The sequence below is a fragment of the Eleginops maclovinus genome, chromosome 11 (assembly GCF_036324505.1).
Source record: "Eleginops maclovinus isolate JMC-PN-2008 ecotype Puerto Natales chromosome 11, JC_Emac_rtc_rv5, whole genome shotgun sequence".
NCBI classification, from domain to species: Eukaryota; Metazoa; Chordata; class Actinopteri; order Perciformes; family Eleginopidae; genus Eleginops; species Eleginops maclovinus.
Genome location: NC_086359.1, coordinates 12,253,247 through 12,274,446, shown reverse-complemented (window position 1 = coordinate 12,274,446; position 21,200 = coordinate 12,253,247). Strand labels below are relative to the sequence as shown.

Genomic DNA, 21,200 nt, shown 5'->3' with positions numbered 1-21,200 from the left:
GTGGACTGCTACTTGGAGAGGTCCCAGTTCACCTCCTAGGCCCTGCTGTGGTGCCCTTGAGCAAGGCACCGGCTACCTCCAATCCCCCCTCCCCATTGCTCCCCGGGCGCTGCACGATAGCTGCCCACTGCTCCTAGTACTAGGATGGGTTAAATGCAGAGGACTAATTTCACTGTGTGTGCTCTGCTGTGTGCATGCATGTGACAAATAAAGAGGGTTTCATCCTCTGATTCTATCTATTCTATCTATCCCTTGGCATGAAGCCAGGTTGCTTTTAAATAGTGATAGTGCCATTTCACCAATAAATAATTAAAACCAAGTAAATGTCAGGAAAGACTTTGAAATGACCAAGATTGATTATGTAGGGGAAATTGTTTAATTGTTATATATATATATATATATATATATATATATATATATATATATATATATAATTTTTCTTCTTTTGTCTCATGAAATGTAATTTCTTTCACTCAAATGTTTCTCTTCCCCAATTTAGGGTAACAATAAACACACTGATTTAGAACTGTATACAATATTTATTGACAATGTATTCATTAGGTTTTTCATAGTAAAGACAGACACTGACTTTTACAGGGCTTATCTTTGAGAAGGGTACAGCTCTGGGTTTCTAGGAATGTTCTCGTGAGTGGCACATACAAGGATTGTTCAAGGTGGAGGGTGTTGAGAGGGTAAAAAGGATTGATGCTCCGTGGAGTTTAGTCCAGGGTAGCAGGAGGCTAAGGCTTCTTCTGTGAGTGTGTGCAAACATACACTGTCGCCAAGATGTGTCATTTAGGCTTTTAGGATGTCAGTCCGTCCTAAGAAAAGACTCTCCTGTCTGATGAAACCTTGCATTCCCAAAAACCTTAACTTTCCAGGAATTAAGAGAAAAAAAAGCTATTTTTAAACCATAATGTATTTAGTTTGACTTTATACAGGGGATCATGACAGGATTTTGTAAGCATATATGCCATTAGGTTTCACAACCCCTAGAGGACAATATATTCATCGTTCATCATATAAATGTGAAAATTGCCAAAATTGGATTTACAAGGTTTTGCCAAACAACAGTGTTTGCAGTTGTTTTTTTACAGAAGTATAAAAATATATGACACAAAAAAAGCGCTGTGAAGTACAAACACATATTCAAAGTGTAGAACCTATGAAGCAGACCTTTCTGCCAGTAGCTGGTGTGCTGTGGAAACACATTACGGTCTGGCCAACATACATCCACTACACACTCTCACACTCAAATACACCATGTCATACCACATACAGTATTTTTTCTGAAAATAAGAAATATATTAATTTCGGGTAGGTTGAGACATGTCTATGGCTAAGGTTAATTTAGTACGTCAATGACTTATTTTTAAGGTCCTTAGATTCGGCCAATGCTGAGAACATTTTTGATACTGTCAGTACTGTATGTGTATTGCATCTGGTATTATAGGACTGTTGTTAAACAGAGGAAGCAAACTTTTTTAAAAGTACAATGCCTAAGAAGGAAGTTGTAGTTTGTTTTTGTAGTGTGAATTGTGCTGTCCTGAGATGGTTTACTTTCGGGCTAATCCAAAGGCAGTTCTAGCCTCTTTATCACTTGACCCCTAGTGTGTTTGTGTGTGTGTTTAGTTTGTGTGTTTGAAACGGTGGTGTACATTATACTGTATTTAGCTGATCATTGGTACAATAAATTGTATTACTTTTGCTGACAAATTACAGCAATCACATGCTGCAAAAGAATATCAACTACATTCATGAATATATGTTACATTTTGGCAAACCCAAAGTTATGTGCTTTGACAAATAGAAAAAAAAGAAGCAAAAAAAAAGTGACCAAGTGACACTGCAAAATAGACTATTTACATTGTTTTACATCATCCTTTTTCATTCTCTTAACAATACAGTATAAATTATACTTAAAATGTCGGTTTTGTACTTTATGTTGAAAGTTCATAGGTATTTATTTACAGGAATAATATTTTCCAATTGAGGATTAATAATATACGATCTGATATATACATACTTATCTAAATATGCAAATTTTAGTTCAATTCATCCTCAACTATATAAAAAATGCACAATGCCAATAATAGGGTGATTATTAAATAATCTATATGGATCCTTTCGAATATTTGTATAACTTATAAAATAAATAACTGAAAAGGTGCGAATAATTTTGTTTGACATAATCACCAGAACTATTAAATAACTCCCTAAACGAGACTTTATAAGTTACACACAATGCGCAGTTTTCAATACCTAGATCAACACAATGTGAAAATGGTTCATTTGGATGACATGTAAACACCAGTGAGGTTAATGTAGTTTAGAACTATGCACACTGTTTAATCAAAGTTTTCATTTGAGTTGTAGGGCAGTGTTCGTAAAAATGCATTGTTGTGTTATTCTTAAAACAGTTGCAGCTGTAAATGCTTTATAGAAAAATGTAAATATCTTTAATACCATCATCAATATTTGAAATATCATAATAGACATACTTTTTAAGAAATTGCAATAACAGAATCATGTATGCTCATTTGTGAGGTCAACTAAACACAAAAAGCACAAATGAAATTGAGAAAGTGAGATAAAAACAGAATATCAAAGAGTTACTACTTTACAGATCATGCAGTGAGACATAATTGTATGTGGCTACATTTTAAGTAAACAATTACAATATCAATGTTTAAAGTGTTTACTCAAACCATCATAATCAAAATGAATGGCATACAAGTAAATATTCATCCTTTGAGTGAGATCTTTGTTGTTTTAGGTCAACTTGAAAGAAGCACTTGAGACAAACAATGCAAAAGCTTTAGTTCCTATCATTTCAATTTAACTTTGAAATATGTTTGAAGTTTCCTATTTTCTTTAAATCTATTGACTCTACTTATATAGGAAAAAAGAGGCCATAACGGCAGACTTATTTATACGGGAAGTGCGGAAAATCAATGGGAAGAGGTATGCTACACTCCGTATCGTAGCCCTAGTTGTTTATTTCTACAATTTAACTTTGTTGTAACTGAAACTTAAAGTATGATTGTAGTCATAATAACAAAGTTCCTTCTAAGATAGCCCACATAAGCACCAGGTATTTGAAGAACGAGGTACAGCCTTTATGGCTTTTAAGAACTTGTGTGCAAAACCTTTTATAAAATCTTCATTGTGGACACAAAGTCAAAAGTACAGCATCATTGGTAAATAATCTGTAATTACCTGTTGTATGTTCATCTGGATTAAAGGCTATGACCTCTACTATCATCAACCAATTTTCAATCTGGAAAGAATTACTTATTGGTTTTAAATTGTGATTACACTATTTTAGCTTAGGAGGCAGATACATATATGAACTCATTGGCAACGAAACGAAAACTCAGCATAGAAAAATGATATATATATTTAAAAAAGCTTGTATTTGTGCTTTTTTGCTTTCTGGCAGGACCAGTGGCATTAGTTTTAGGCTTTACCATCCGGGGTCCTGTTGAAGTTGCCTTTTCAGCAGTTGAGACATTTTTTTCGCAGTTGGTAAATATTTTTCAGGTTTTTGGTCATATTATCGATATACTAAAAGGTATACAGGTGATGTTTACATAAACGGTTATAGACTAAACTACTTTCATCAGACAAAGTCATCCCCAAAGTAATCCATACTGTGTGGATGGACTTTGAGGAGAAGATCAATATTTTAATTATAATAATATATAAGTAAATCCAATTTAGCTCAATGCAAACATTAGATTCCTTTACTACAAATGCTTTCTCTCTTTCTGTTCTTTACTCTCTTCCAATGGACACACTGGACAGACAAACTAATGACAATCCATATAGGCTGTATTAGCTTTATGCTTATTTACATTATAACATTTTTTACTTTCAACAGGCTTTTGAGTGCAATTGAGTTCAAACCTGGACGTTTTGGAATGTTATTAGTTGATATCACTTATTGTTACCCTATTTAAATGGTCTATGAACTGAGAAAATACTTACAAATAAATGATATAGGGTTGCCAGTTTATTAGTAGAAAGTAGAAAATGTTCGATCTAAAATATATTTTACATTACATGATATTGTAAATTGTGAACATCAGGCCCTTGTAATATTAATAGGAAAATTAGTTTGAGTAAATTGTCAGAAATAACCTTAGAAAACCCTGCTGACCTTAATTTGCTCCAGCACTTTTAAAGTAGTTTCAGTGAAAGTAAACAATCCTTTAGATATGTAATCTTGTCAATTTTGAATCTGAATGATATGATATTTTGGCAATGAATGATGTATTCTGTAAATCGAACGTAATAAAAACATAAACAATATGCAAACAAACATTTAAAAAAAGTGTGAACATACAAATTTCCCAAACATGTAACATTTAAACAATCGGGAACAGGCACCTTATATGTTTGTCATCTCTCTTCTATAAGGTTTTCACGTGTTAGCCAGCAAACGCAGTATTCCAAGTTATGATGGATCCAGTCCTGAATATAGTATTTCAGTCCAGTATTACAAGACCACATAAAAATGAAACAAACCAGAAACAAACAACAAATTACCCAAGTATTTTGCTGTTTGTTCTTGCCTTCACTGATGTCCTTTTTTCCATTTTAATTGATATAATAAAGCCAGTAAACAACGTTGAAGAAGGAGAAGACAGTTGGGAAGATCACCCTCGACCACTTGTCAATAGAGTTTACATCAGTCAAGTCTGGGATGTTGATTTTTAGCTGAGAAGCGCGCCTCCGTAGTCGGCTCTTCTTTTGAGTCATGTGGCACTCCAGCGTGTTTCTGCCATAGTTGTGCCTGGCCAGCCCTGCTTTGCGGTACTGTAGAGTTGAGCTGTCGTATGTCAGCATAGTATTTCTTGGGTCATTGAGACCCAGTGCCAGCTCTGTAACGCCCATGTCATTTTTTATGTCCAGGGTGCCCAAAAGGATGTTTTCATGTGGGTCCATCTAGAAAAAAAATCAAGTTTGCCTGTTTATTTACATCATGCAACAATATTGATTCTCTGATAAACACATACACAACATAATTAAGTCAGGATATATACATGAACTGTTGGTAATAGAAATGTAAAGTATTAAAGGTAATGATAAAGATAGCTAGTATTTGGAGGATATTCAGTTCTTGGTGAAGATCAACTCATAGACATTTTTGAAATAGTTTATCCAGATCTGCCTTTTATTTGGAGTTGTGTTTTCTTGTGTTCAATAACACAACACACATAAAATACTAAGACTAGTGGTCAAAAAGTCTTGATGTTAATGAGTAATCCCATTTCAAAACCATTTAAGTTTTTTGTGCAGTACCTTATTCCTCTGATCACCAAGTCCAATTGCTGCGTCATCCACAAAGATCGGTTCCCACATCGAGTCATGACCATCAAGATCCCTTTGTTTCATTCTTGCATACAGAGTATCATCTCTGCCAACTACATTCCCCACCAACCACTGCAAGCAAACAGCATTGTTTTACTTTTCACTTGATATTACAGGACATTCATCCAAAAAATTCTATTCAACTAATATTAGCACGTCCATGGGCAGCCATGTTATGGCGGCCATGTTGCATCTCTGCTCGTAGGCATTTGGTTCAAGTCGGCTGGGAGCAAAGTCTGAGTAAGTGAATGCAACTAACTTCCATCAAAAGCAAAAAGACCCTGAGACCTCCTTTCCCTTCGTTTCAGCTGGCAACATATCTCATTTGGATTTGAATCAGGGCTAGTACAAGCTTATTAGGATGGCTTCCCTTGGCACAAAGAAGCTAGGAAACATTAGGTCAACCCTCCATTTGAAGTGATGACGTTTCTTTTCTTTTTTAGTAATTATTCTGAGCTCCCCAGACAGCTCCATTAATAATTAAGATACAATTTAATTTCAAAGTAAAGAAAATGTGTAATTTTGTAAATCTAGAGCAAAGAAAAATAAAAGTTTTCACTCGAAAAAAATTTGTAAGACTTGCGGAGGCTCATCTAGAGTATGTGCTTTTCTCTCTGTATGCAGATTGCTTGAACACATTTTGGTGTAAAAATTAGAGTATTAGGAAAAATCTGGTCCACAAACTAAAAAGTTAAGCTATTGTACCTTGTTTGGATCCATCCTCATCTTTTCATTGTTGGCTGTACTTAGTTTCTCAGCTGCTCTTTTCTGACGCTGAGGACCACGTCCAAAGAAGATGTAGTTTACTAGCGCATACTCCAGCAGAGCCAAGAAGACGAAGACGAAGCAGCCCATGAGGTACATGTCAATGGCCTTGACATAGGGGATTTTGGGGAGGGTTTCTCTCAAATGGGTGTTAATGGTGGTCATGGTGAGCACAGTTGTAATACCTAAAAGAGAAAGACAAATGCATTGCATTACATCTAATCATGATTACAGATACAGTATGGATAACTCAATGACAATATATATGTATTGCGTTAAAAACAATATCAGCAGATTAAATGATGTTGTAGTTATGTAATCCACAGACACATATAATTATTTCATTTTTCTTATCGATAGCAATCACCTGAAACTCTTACATACTGTTCTGTTCTGACTGAGTGTGTGACAGATTTAATCTTTCCCACAACACAACATCTTTTTGATCCACTTGATACCATGTCTCTGCTTGATTAAGCCTGCCAGGATCAATGAAGCCGAAAGGCTTACCTCCAAATACAATGCGTCGGGAGACAAGCTAAAAGAGGCGCAACTAAAGTTCTGCAGCGATTTGAAATTCAAATGTCAACCTCGGTCTTGTTCATTAGCAAGGAATTCCAACTGAGAAAAAGTTGTAGTCAGTTTTGAAAACCTCGCCCAGCAAGCTGTGCAGATAGTTACTCTCAAATTGACTGTGCATATCGATGTGGTAAGCTTCTGCTTATTATGAGTGACATGGAAACTCTTGCTGGTAGTGATATAATTTAATATTCTTGTCGTTTTAGCAAAGCACTGCCTCTTCGATGTAGTGTGCCTACAATAGTGTGTGTGTACGGTATTATCTATATGCAGGAATTATAACTGGCATGAAAGCCATGATTCTTAAGCTTAAATGTCATTTTCCTTGCACGATTAAATAATTGCATTCTCTGCTCCTATGGCGCTCGCAAATCCCCCGGCACGCACCTGTATATTTTACTGTTTAAAACAACATTATCTTACAGCTGTCACAAAGCTGTCAGGTGACCACTGCTCAAAATAGGATTCAGGCAATTTTCCCAAACTGTTGATGCAGAAGCTTAACAATAACAACAACAAAGGATTCGTGCAACACAGTGGCCACGTGATTCAACCATTACAGGTCCATTTTAATGCTTGAAACCAGGTCAGGGTAAAGTGGTGCCTGAACCTAGTGTAGATTGGGGGGCGACCTTACATTTTCCAACTCTTTTGACCCGCCTATATTATGGAGCATTACCTTTGATTCCATTAAATCCCATGCATGCCTTCCCCTGGATCACTAAATGCAGCTCAGTCGTCAATCAGCGAAATTGCCTTGTCGACTAAAGCTTGGGATGGGTAGATGGATGAAGCCGGGTGGATGGGGTAGGGTGCAAAGAAGACAGGGAGCTTCCGATACACACAGAGTAAGCTAGAAGCTCAATACAAACCTTGCAGGCTACACAGGGTTTACATAATTGAGGATGACAGGGGGGGAATTGTGACTTCCAGAAGAGCACAGGGGCTCTAAAATAAGAGTGAAAAAACTCAAACTGGTCATCCATCATATACGCGTGAGGGAAACAGCAACATTTGTTGTACTGGGAATGGTTATTTTACCCTGTACTCACCCACAGTTACTGTTAAAGGAGTGAAACAAAGTGTGGTGGTGAATCAGTGCAGTGCTATTCTTTACTGAATGTTTAAGGATCATGTACCACTGAACTTAGCGCAATAATTCATGTATTTAGAAATGTAAAACGGTAAGAAACATCTTTATACAATACAATTCAAAGATTTAACCACACTGATGAATTCATCTGTAAGGAGTTTTAGATTTTTGTCGGAAAGTCAGTCTTTTATACAGACTGTAAACCTTTGTCTGAAGTTTCAATGTTTAGGTTTGACACAGGTTTTGTTGTGTAAGATAGTATGAAGTATGTGTTCTCCTTGTCTCTTATCTCTGTTTGCACTTCAAGTGAGTTTTATGAATGTTATGATGTCAGATCACATGAAAGCAATCTATATGTGTAACTTCCACTGGCCCATCTATCACAGTGCAAGGGCAACCTTCCACCCCAACGTCTGACAATATGTCTGTATTTGTAGTGCAGGCCTCACCTAGAGCCACTCTGGCAGCAGAGGCGTCATAGTTGATCCAGAAGGAGACCCAAGAGAGGATGGTGATAAGTATAGAAGGCATGTATGTTTGCAAGATGAAGTACCCAATGTTTCTTTTCAGCTTAAAACTCAGGGATAGACGAGGGTAAGAACCTGCAGAGAGGGGATGGAAAAGGGAAAAAAGGCAATCAGAAGTGTAAAAATCCAAAAGGAAATATTGTTATCATTTCTTTTGTGGGGGTATGGGTTATTCAATCTTCAAAATCCCTGGGCCAAACAATGAAATAGAAGATATTCACCGAAAAGCACAAACCAGTAAATGTTTAGCACTTTGGGTTGACAAATGACTAAAATAACAGTTTTATTTTCTATACTTCTTGTGAAGGCATTTTAAATTGAGATTGTTCTCCTTTATTAGTTCTTGTTCATCCCTGAGTGTCCATTGCAGAAGCTACTCAGTAAAAAGCTTTATTTGTTGTATCAGAAGAAGGAGCACTCTCCTGAATGACCTGCTCTCCAATTACTGTGTTTATACCAAAAATTGCAAGAAGTTTGATAGTTTTTCTGAAGAGGATCCTCTTATTTTTTCTTATCCTGCTCTATTTGAAACAAGCCTTCAGCTGGGGTTTTGGTAAAGCAAAAATTGTATCAGCGCACATAATTTCTTCCTGAGGGAATTGCATTTGGTTTTAAGTTGCATTACAATTGTAAAGTAACGCACCAAAGGGCTTGAAAACTGAGCAATATCAACTCCATTGAGTCAAGCAGGAGCAGAAGAGGGTTGGGGGAGGAAGATTAAGTAATGAAAGCAGTAACAACCCACCAACCTCAGCTCTTTGAATGTCACCACTTAGATTTGCTATTTCTTTAAGCTAATGTTTGCATGAGCCACCAACAGAATCCTAGAATTATTTTTTTATAAAGTGAGGAAACAGCTTGGGTAGGAAATGACATGACAGTGGTACAACAGGGAATATCTATTATTCAAAAGGGTAACAATGTCATTGCATTTCCTTGGACATGACACTTGTATTTAGTAAATGCCCATGCACTTGTGCTGACGTCGGCAACTCCACAGTGCCCCACAGGTCATATACTCTATACTGCAATAGACAGCGCGTTAAAAGGGAATCCCCCATCCACCATATTCCTGTATGAGGCAATAAAATCTGGAACACTGCATGGAAACACTTAGGTAGATAACAACAAATCACACCGGCATAAAAACATTGTTCATTCATCAGAAAGCATTATGTTATTAATAGGGTTGCGTGGAACGTGTGACCCCCATGGACAAAACAAGTCCTCAAAATGGGTCTCTACGTTCTTATTGCTTTAGTGTTCTGCTCCCATTCTGTACAGTACCTAGGAACTGCATTCAGCAGAACCCCTGTCCCGCTTACAATTGCTTGCTTGCATGACAAATTCATGAATATGAAAATGCAGAAGGGATGAATATTTCATTGTATCAGACAGCATTCTTTTGTTTATTGCTGTTAAATAAGTCATAGTGTCTTCCTTCTCCCACGAATTCACTTCATTCAGAGGTTTGTATACAGTATGTGTTAATTTACATAACGTTCTACATTTCGGGAAATAAGTATATGCTGTTTTTCATATCAATAAGTGAATGATTTAATATTTATGAATTGCAATATGCTTTGCAGCAGCATAGTGATATTAACAAAAACTGAAAATAACTAAAGGGTGTTTTTTAATAGGAATAAAGAAGAATGCAAAAACTTAAGTGTGTGTGTATTCTAACACATTTTTCATACACGCTTCTAGATAATATGGATTTTGTATAATAATCAAACATAGGATTGCATTACGTTATACCACATTTGCTGTTTTTATGTTCAGTATTGTAAATTCAACTATGCCTCATGCATTTCAACCCGTTTGTCACCATTACCTGTGGAGAAGACGACATTCTTGGAGATTAGTTTATGATCCACAATGGAGAACTGGGGCAGTTCGATCCGGTCCACCCCTGTTACAGCATTGTCTCCTCCCCGCCAGTAGAACTCAATGTCATCTGTAGTGTAGCCATCTAAGATAGGGCACAGAGCACAGGGGATTGTTAATGGTATGTACAAATATGTATGGTTATAATCATGTCCCATCTGGATCCCGTGCAGTCCAGTTAATTAATCACTTTGCAAACAATTACAGTATTACCACTTCTTACTGACTTACATGCTGCTAGATCTATTCAGCCAACATTACTTGCATATCGTATATAGAGAGCAAAATGCATTGGCAAAATGTGACTCTACAGGCGAGAATGAAGGGAAGTTAATTGCCATGCCATCGTCAAGTAGCACCTCTTTGTCACTGTTTTACGATAAAGTGGGTGATTCAACGATATATTGGTGCTTTGACACTTTTAAAAGAGCCAGAGCACACTTTTTGAAATATTTGTTTTATATTAAAAATGATCCACTTGTGTGCTCTTGACTGTACTTGACCCCTCACTTGTGATAGTTCAGCCAAGCTTAAAATTGAAACACAGTAAACTGGTTTCTTTAACCCTGTTTCATTAAGTACTATTAGAGTTACATACTGTAAAACTGACTGCTCAGTACAACCAGTCTATAAGTCTATTATAATATGAGTATCTCCACAACAGTTTCTTTCCCTGTTTGAAAGCACCTCAACATCATTATCTGAAGTTCCCACAAGCAAAGCACATGCTGATGCCCTGGTATTGTATTCTTAACGATAACTGAATTATGTAAAAGCCTGTTAAAACCATAAATAATGAAAGGAAGTTAAACATAAAACATTCCATATAGTAGCTGACGGAAACCCTTCTACTGTATATGTGACTAAATATATATGAGTCAACTTTTTTATGTTTTGTCCCATGAGCAATTCAATTATTTAATACCAAGAGCAAGAATGATTAAATAACCAGGCATCCATTTTAATTTCTAAAACCAAGTAAAATCTCTAAAGAGACATGGCGCAATTCCAATAATATGAATCTAAACCAAAGCTGGAAGCTCGTTTGCGCTCATTTTGGCCCAATCAGTGGAGACAAGGACAGCAAGGCAGCTAGTGGGCAGTCACAATAAATGATTAAGTAACACAGAACTCTGTAGTTCATATGTATAGTTAAAGACAAGTGGTGTTGGAAAAAACGCAGGAAGAAAAGTAGAAATGTTTCATTAGACCATGAAACGTTCTCTTGCATAATCCACTGCCTACTGTCTGCTCTGGTACATTTGACATGTCTACTGACCTAAGGGCATAAGAGTATTGGTCTCCGAGAGAGGAGAGTTAGGAGATGAGAAGAGACAGGAGACAGCTGGGGATGGTGCGCTAGAAAGCTGGCTGGCCATTTAAGCAAAATAAAAAGCAAAAAAAAAGTAAAGTAAGAAAAACTCAATTAAAACAGCAATTTTTATATATATATAAAAAGCTATTGTTACCATGTCAACATGCGTGGGTGTGTGAAAGCCTATTTCAAATGTAATGAAGAGATTGTTAATTTTTCCCTACACCACAGCAAAAGTCATCTTACCATCAAACCATTACAGAGCGCAATTTCTTTTTTAAAGCTACACACAACACATTCGGTTGTTTAAAACTCAGATTGCATTACTGTGAGGTTGTTGCATTCTTTAGGGAAACACTAAGGTTGAGAATTGACCCAGAGTTCATTTTTGTAGTGCAACACAATACGATTGGTACATTTTGTAAATGGTAATAGCAGCGCAAGATTGTAAAAGAGTTTGGACAGCTCATTACGATGAGTGTATTGAAGTATGAACTAGCTCAACTGAGTGGCAAGAGGCCAAAACGGGCAATACACTTTGATGTTTCAAGATAAGCAACTGAATATTATAGCCCTACATCATAAAACTGATTAGAAAGGTTCAGTTGTTTCTATTATGGATGTGTAGTTTTGCATTAAAGTAACAGCAGGAGATGTACTACACAACAAATCTGTATTTTTTTTCTGCCACTCAACACGCAACATGAATATCATTTTTGATGGTTGCAACAGTTGTTACAACTGCATTATTCTTATATCATTTGATTGCATGCAATGAAGTTGACTGTCATTTTTTGCACTAGTGCAGCTAGTAAGTGAATTAAAATGGTTGACATGAACATGTAGTGTGTGTGTGTGTGTGTGTGTGTGTGTGTGTGTGTGTGTGTGTGTGTGTGTGTGTGTGTGTGTGTGTGTGTGTGTGTGTGTGTGTCTGTGTGTGTGTGTGTGTGTGTGTGTTCCATTTTTATCTACACTTTCTCCCACCACTCTTTTCCATTTGATTACACTCCTTTCCCTCGTCCCTTTTCGTAATTTTTTGGTCATAACTACGATTATGTGTCCATCTATCACTCACTCTACCTTTCTTCTTCTTCTCCCTCCCCCCTATCTTGCTCTGCTTAATTAATACTTCTGTGACCTATTTAGTTGCTCTGAATTATTAACACAGACTCCTCGGTGGCTGCTTTCAACACCCTCACACTCTGACATCTCTACGTCCTCTTGACGTAAGTGGAGAGTATGCGCACAGCGCTTAAATATTCTCCCTTTTTACTCTCAAAAAGAATGTATTTCCAAAGCATTTGCGTATAATTCAGTCATACGGGAAGTTATATAACATCATCACAAACAAAAAACAATCAAAACAATTCACAACATATATTCCAGTTGAAATTAGTAGTAAGAACGATGGAAAAATAAGATCAATGTGTTCTCTTCTCGTACCAGTAAAAAGCCTGGCAGCTGCATTTTGAAACAACTTGCACACGATTAAGTGCTTCTCTACGTGCAGAGTATCAGGAAATTATATTAGTCGAGATGGGATGAAATAAAGGCAGGTCAGGTCAGGGGCAGACAAAAATAACTTAATTTTGGATACATTCCTTAAGTGATAAAACCATGACTGAACAACGTGCTCAACTGGAGATTTAAAATTGTAATTTGAGTCAATGTGTTCAGTCCCAGGGATACCACCAGGGCCAAACACAAGATATATATTTAATATGTAAGGGAAAGTACCATCTAGAAGGGTACTGTGAGACAAATACCATTTCCATAAGTGAACATGAAGATCTGTATCTGCCCTTGATTCAAAACTGCTCATGCTCTCACTTGTCCCATGCTACAGCCTTCCACTGAGTTTTAATGAGCATTGGGCCAGCAGTCTTTTTCCATAACCCTGCTGAAAAATGGACAAACAACCCAAACCAAACACATAACCTCATGCCATAGGTACAAATTATTCTCCAGATGGTGAACACTTACTGCTTTGCACAATCTCATGAAGAAATGTCAACTCTTCCTATGATACATCTAAAAAAGTGTAAATGACACCATGACCTTTTATCTGGCACCTCAAGAGACGCAATTTAAACAAAGCATAGAAAAGCAATTTGTCTGTACAGTCTTAGTTCCGTCCAACACTTTTGTATCAGCCTTTTAATGGGGCTATTACGAGTTTACAATCCTTTGGATAAACACTGTTTGTGAAGAGAAGTGAATGCCTCTAAACTTTACACAAATCAGAGTGAATGATTTGATCAGGCCCTCATATGTTTGATTGTCCAGCTACCCAATCCACTTAACTCTATTGCTTCTACATCATTGAGGCTGACTTTGCAATTTTGCGTCACCTCGCTCTCATACTAAAGTTATTATGTCACAGTAGTTGGCACAGATAGTTTGTCCTAATTCCCATTGCGTGAAATTAACAGAGATACATTAGAGTGAGTGACAATAGAGAAAGAGAGAAAGTAAGATCTGCAATTCATTACACCCACGATAGTTAGTCTACTGTATATGTATTAACTTTGTCTTTGAGACAATGGAATAAGAAAGAGGAAATTAGCTGCACGATTCATCAAATGCATAAGAAGCAAATTCACCCATTCAGTAGAAAAATGGGTGTGACAATATGTACTTTATGCTAACATAAAGGCTTCTCTCATAGATTCCAAAGTCTGGGATCGTTGGCAGGCCAAAAATAAATGAAATTGTTCACGATAGCATCAGAGGAGATAGCAATACAATACCAAAGCTATTTAAGCTGCGAAACTGGCATATCTCCCTGACCAAATCTGACTCCAGGCCTTTATATGAAATAATGTCTCAGCTGATTTGTTTTAATGGGCAAAGACGGATTTTGGAGGGAGATACAACAATGGCTTTTATATTACTCTTGGCAAAACACAATCAGGCAAAACAAAGGTTGTTTTTTTACTTCTAAATGGTGATATGAAACACCCTGTATCCAATTCATTAACTTACAAAAATAGAGTTTCTAATCACCACAACTGTGATTGAAACATGCATTTTAAAGGTTCTCACAGCAGCACTTAAAACAATCACACACATCCTTTTATCTGATTGTCTTCACATCTGTTATGAGAATAACTTCTTTTTTTTATGATTACAGTGTTTACAAACCTTACTGTAGAACAGCCCCAATCAAAAGATGTCACAGCAGATGTGAAACCTAATTTACTCACCATAAATACAATTGAGTATTGTGGATGCTTCACCATGCAACATGCCTTTAGATTAGTCACACACACAAGGAGTCTGGGGAAGTGTGTCAATGATAAAAAGTAATAAAAATAGTCATTAATAAAATACCATACAAAGTTCAAACTAACCATACCTGTGGTGTTTAACAATGTATGGATAAGGAAACCTGGCTCTTTTCAGAGTATTTAGGAAGAAAGACTCAATGTAAAATAATTTAACATTGCTTAGTCTAAGAACACAGTCAGACACACATGAACAAAAAAAGACACGTGCTTGCATGGACACATTCAAAGATACTTACACAAAAATGGGAACGTCAAATCCCTGAACAACCACCCGCCTCTTGCTCTCCCCTGGGAGCTGAGAAAGCTAATCCACTCTTTAATTTGTCTCAGATGAATTTTTGATTCCATGCAGTTCAAAGCCACTTTAATGTTATTCCTGGTGACCAATTAAAACATGTCTTCGAAACTTTTGCAGTATACAGCGAGCTGCAGCTGACAGCATGCCTGGACAGGGACAGATCATCTAAAGATAAAACAAATAAATAAGCCATGCAAGCCCGAGTGTAGAAAACCATTCACAGCGCAGAGGATCTGTGCAGTTTCTAAAAATCTGATGTGCTCTGGTGGGCAAAGAAAGCAAGACAGAGAGAGAGATAGACTGTGAAAGTGGCTTTGTCCATATGATGTGGATCGCTGGTGTAGAAAATAAACGTATTACTTGGCAGAGATGCAGTGATGAAATGAGAGTTTCCTTGTGAGGCCACAGCAACTATGTAAAATAACAGTGGTAATGTGCCTCTCTATCCCCTCTGAGCAGATTTTTGGCTTTGTCTGTATGTGCATGCATGTGTGAATATATGATTGTATCAGAGACTGCAAGTTTGAGTTGATTTATGTTCACTCTCAATCATTGTCCAAAGCTCTTATATACCTATTTTTTAACATTTGCTAAAGCTAAAGGAGCTAACCACGTCAAAAAGCTAAATATTCAGTGACCCTACTGTTGTTATGATTTATTGAGAAGGGGTGCAGCTGCTCTACTTGTGAAGTCAATGTTACATGTTAAATAGAATCAGCTTCCTGTGAAGGTAGGACTACTCTACAGCAGTGTATATACTGTGCATTGTAAACTGCATTACTGTAACAGTGACCCAGAACATCTGGGGGTTTAACCCTTTTTAATAATAAATATTACCTTGCACTGAGGTAAAACCTTGGGTGGCCTCATACGCTAGTTTAAGTCCTGGATTACGCATGCATGATAAAGATGCTGAGCTTGTAGTAACAAAACAAATGCAGGGTGACAGGGCTTCGCTTGTGAGGTAATAAACCTGACGCTTATCCAATGTTGCTTAAGGTGAGGCTGAGGTAGTGTGGTAATAAAGCAAGGTTTACCTTGCCTCATCTACAAAATAAGACTGCAACTGTCAAGTGTTTTATAAGGAAGTCCTATAGTTATAGGGAACAGGGTATCTTCGATAGCGTAAGTGATATCTACAGAAAGTCTAAAGGACCAGCAAAACGATGCGGGGTCTGCTGTCCCTTGTTACCAAGTAGGATTTAACAAGGGAACATCTGATTACCTGAATGTGTAAACTGTTGAAGTGTTTGCAATACTGATGGCATGCTAAAATGGACGGAACAGATTAGATGAGGCAACATTTTAATATAACAATATGGTATTCTGTGTTTGCAATTCAAAACAATTGTACAATACAGAGTAGGTTTTAATATGTAGAGGGAAAAAAAAGACTATCAATAAACGGGGTCAGAATTGAGCACCACAACCATAAGTTGTATTAAGTACAGGTTTAATACACCACCCCGAGAGCAGGGAAAGTGACCCAAATCATGGGGCTTTAATAGTCTATCAAAGTGTAATGGGCTTGTATGCAACATAATCACTTATGATGCTGCATAGATTCATTTTAAAGCATTACTCTTTACTAACCACCAACAATGAAACATTATAATGGAACGTGCATTATTAGAGTAGTGTCATTACTGCTTAATATGCACCTTGATCAGTCAACCTCTAGTTCACATCTAATGGAAATGAAGGATTAAAAAACACAGCACACATTGTATTAGGAGCAGTGGGCAGCTACAATACAGCACTGTATCTTCACACTGCCTGGCAAGCAGTGTGCGAGCAGTAATGTTTACTCGGCATATTTTAACTCACCTACTTTGTTTTTTTTAGTAGGAGTAAAACTTGTCCTAAGCAGTCAAACATTTATTTTACTTGATCAAAAATATTTTAGTTCTCTTTCCATGTAGGTTTTCATTTTACGATACTGTCAAACGAAAATATAAGTGAACATTTTTTCTATCCAGCCAACCATTTGTCACAGGCATGGTGGGAAAATCTCAGGGCTTTCCAGAATGAATAATTTACATCGCATATCCACCACTATAAGCCTGAGGTTTTTTATTTTTCCTTCCAATCTTTTTTGTTTGAACCTCTGACTCATTTCTAACATGCAGTGTAGAAACTCAAAGTATAGAGTGTATAGTACAGAGCATAATTCCTGAAGTGGCAGGAAATAATGAAGCGTACAAAGGGGAAAAATACACGTAATTCTGTTGTCTCCAAGCTCAGTTGTTTTACCAATTTCCACAATAGTGTAGTAATTCTTAAAATATCCTTTATTCAACAAGTGACAGGTTTACATGTAAGTTGGAAAACAGGAGTAATTCAAAGATTATTGAAGTTCCATTGAATTTTTAGGCAACGTAACTTCATGATGATAACTGATAAATGTTGGGAATTAAAACAGGGAGTGAGTTTTCCTAAAATAATAAGAAAAGGACAGCATGAAGGGGTGAAAGCCTGCTAGAATTAAGTTTTTGGACGTTGTTATTAACCTGTTAAAGCTTATTTAATCACTCAGTGAAAAATAGCGATATTAGGAGACAATGGGCAATTAAACTCATATGACTACCCAGTTAATTGCTACGTATACTGAAATTATTCTGGAAATTGTGTGAAATGGACCAGCTTGGAGGAAAAAAATCTAGAGTTTAGGGAGGAGCAGAGCACAGCTACATGAAAATAAACCATCCAACCCAATGATACAAGTCATCCAAGGCATCACTAGATCTAAGATAGTCCAAACAAGCAGAATTCCCCTTCATACTGCTGCCCCTCAAATCCCAAGACTCAGTTGAAACAAAAGAGTGTGTGTGTGTGTGTGTGTGTGTGTGTGTGTGTGTGTGTGTGTGTGTGTGTGTGTGTGTGTGTGTGTGTGTGTGTCTGTGTGTGTGTATGTGTAGCTCTCAAATGTTCCTAAACTTCAGTTTACTATTCCCCAGCCAGATAGTTTTAAACTGTAAGCCTGTCACCAAATTAGAAGAGAAGCATGTGTGCTCGGTCTGCTGATGACTAGCTGTGTTGTGAAGAACACTGATCTGTGAAAAGCCAATGTTTCACTCTCTCCCCTAAACTTCAATCATTCCCTGAACAATGTTCAAACAAATAGTTTAAATGGACACTGCACAGTATGAGGTACATTTGGAGTTACAAGCTATACACCATTTTACTAGAGGCATACCAGGTTCCCAATTATTTTGTTGTTTTTTGTTGCCCCCCGTGGCAAATTAAACTATAGATGACAAGGAGCCTGCATACACATCTTATTTAATATCTCCCCAGTCTGTGACCTTATGTGCATCATGGGAGATTTTAAATATTGTGCACACACATGTTTTCTGCAGATTAGTGGCTAAAAATGGTGTTATTCACTTCACAGAAAAGTTAGTTATTTGTATTATAACAAGTGTAATATTCAAGATATTTGTTTTGCCAACAATTTTTACTCTGCCCTGCAGTGTATCCTTATGGATTTGAGAAGAAGTCTGTGTCTGCGTGTTCAGCCATTATCCAACAAGTCTACATCCAACCTTGAATCTACATACAGTATATTCCATATATGGCAACAATACTGGAAGTCTAAAACCTCAAATAAATGTCATTGTTTAACTGTATTGTACATGAATGAGTTTCAAAAAAGTGCCTACTTTGCTCCTTACGCTCTATATCCTTCTGTACACCAGCACCAGCTGTAGGCCTTCCAGCTCACTTGCACATTTGAGTGTAACACCCTTTAACCATCTCTACATGGAAACTACATTCAGATGCATTTACTGTTATCCAATTGAGTGGTTGTGCCTTAGCTTGAGCACGATTATCTGATTTATTTTCCCTGTGACAGTAGATGAATGGTATCCACCTCTTCATCCTCAACCCTACTTTCATCCCTCTCTAATGTGCCAGAAACAAACTAGGTGTTTGGAATCATTGCAGCATAAAGAGAAGCACGGACACAAATGCATGTATTTGAGAAACGTGAACTTGCCATTTCAGGATTTACTCATAATACTATCAGTACATCTTAAATGAAAGTACAAACATGAACTTTTCTGTTATTTAATAGATGAAACTATAAGTGCTTGTTCAGCCGATTGCTTGACCTCTGGTATTGCTGCTTGCAGCTTACATGAGAACTGCTCATCCAAATCACTTCACACTGGACAATGCACTGCCTGGGGTCATCAGCAATACACTTGCCGAGTGTGAAGTCGATCGGATTAATGGTTGTAAAGAAAATCGAAGGAGTGACATACATGCATACAGACAGAGCATCCTTGCATTTATTTGCATGTTGAGTATGGTACATTGAAATAGACCATAGAGATACAGCTAAGATCCTAGGGTGTATTCAACCCTTAAAACTTATAATGCTGTGGTTAAATGGTAGCTGGTGTAAAGATGCCACCACCCTTAGGACACCTCTTTCGATGTACTGCTCATAAATTGTTGCCTTTTTAAACTCGGCTGCGGATTTAAGCTCTGTGCAGCATTAGCAATAGCTCTACTTAATCACTTCGGCACCACCGACAGTGCACATTACACAAAGTAGTCTGCTGCTCCAGTGAGGGTAGAGGCACTCATTGAGTTACGATCATTAGCTCATTTGATGACTGCTATCTGGTATACAAGATGGGTTATTTCACCTAAACTCTCACCTGCAAAACTGTGCCAGATAAAGTAGTAGTTAAAAAACACCTTTCTTCTGAGAATCAACTTGTATGCAAAAACTACAGCTCTATATATTTTGTATTCCTAGAAGAGAAAACTCGACGGAGGATATATTTAGAAAGGAAAGAATGTCTCTTCTTTTAGCAAGGAAAATACATTAAAATTGCATGGGAAGGATTATGTTGAAAATATTAAAATTCTGAGTAAATCCTTGTACTACAGTAGAGCACAAATTGTGACAGCGGGCCCAATCACACATAGCTCCTGACAGCAGACTGAAAATAGCCACGGCTATGCCATGTACTGTTTGAAAGGCAGCAGACACTTACGTCAGTTAGGGGATTTAGAGCACTGACAAGAAACAAAATAATTGATGAAGGAAGTAAATTATTAAAGAATAAAGGGAGGAATTACTTACAACTCTCTATCTCGAGTGTGCAGTTTTGCTCATCCAGAGGATACCTTCTCAGGTCCATCATACAGGCAGCGGTTGTAGTGATCCTGAAAACACATCACACAGTATGTTCAATTCAAAGCATTGTGGTACAATTTGATAGCGAGCAAACTGGCTGTCAAGTTAGGTTATTGTCTATAGTGTCATGAAACAAATATTATACATGTTTAGCGTCAATATGTGAACTTAATTCACTAAAGCAATTACAATTACATCTCACAGAATACTGATGTGCATTCCTCTTCCACAACCATAAGTAACTAAATGTAAAATCTTTATAACACTCAGTAGGTAAATGCATGAGCCTCAGAGGATTTGGGAGGTGGTAGCAGCAGTTGTTGGAAGTCCACTGGGGATTACAGGGCCAAAACTAATCCTTATGTCCCAGTTTGAGCATTGTTTGGATAATCCTATGGGTCCTCTGTCAGGCTCCACCTGAGATGCAAGTCACAGGAGGGATCAAACTCTGCGGGGCAGTAGTGGTAGCAATAGGCCTGCGATAACAGTCGTGTTGGTTGTACCCTCTCGATCACATGTCATGAAAAATGTGGGATTGAAGGCACAGTAGGTCATACTGATGATATCCCAAATACTATAAAACAGCTTAAATTAAATACTCCTACTAAATAGAATTAAGATTGTTTTCATACTTGAATATTATTATTTCTGTACAACAATTACAACAACTGTGTATGGCAGGATGTGAAAACAAACACAATGTACACATGTCAAAAAACATGTGATTTCCAAGGCTTTTTGTCTGTGTAAAGTAGTAACGCAGTTGTCCATCCCTCCCTCTGTTCATTTGACTGACAGTGTTTTGCTTTGTGAACATTTTTGTTGATTGTGAAAAGTTGCATAAATAAACAAGAATAAAAGAGATCGGGGGAGGATCTTTTATGTTTGTCTCCACTTAGAATCAAAGTGCTT

At 37.2% G+C, this 21,200-nt stretch overlaps 1 protein-coding gene across 2 annotated transcripts in view; it reads right to left on the bottom strand.

Annotated features, from left to right (window-relative positions):
* Positions 1 to 552: 552 nt before the first annotated feature.
* The window catches only part of LOC134872290 (gamma-aminobutyric acid receptor subunit beta-2), a 50,160-nt gene continuing 29,512 nt past the window's right edge, over positions 553 to 21,200 (bottom strand). For both annotated transcript variants that reach the window (XM_063895529.1, XM_063895530.1), the window contains 6 exons: positions 20,235 to 20,317; positions 10,178 to 10,315; positions 8,263 to 8,415; positions 6,082 to 6,326; positions 5,308 to 5,448; positions 553 to 4,950 (listed from right to left, as the gene is read on the bottom strand). In XM_063895529.1, the coding sequence (XP_063751599.1) occupies positions 4,603 to 4,950; positions 5,308 to 5,448; positions 6,082 to 6,326; positions 8,263 to 8,415; positions 10,178 to 10,315; positions 20,235 to 20,317 (1,108 nt within the window). In that variant the 3' untranslated portion in view covers positions 553 to 4,602. The remainder of the gene's footprint in view (positions 4,951 to 5,307; positions 5,449 to 6,081; positions 6,327 to 8,262; positions 8,416 to 10,177; positions 10,316 to 20,234; positions 20,318 to 21,200) is intronic.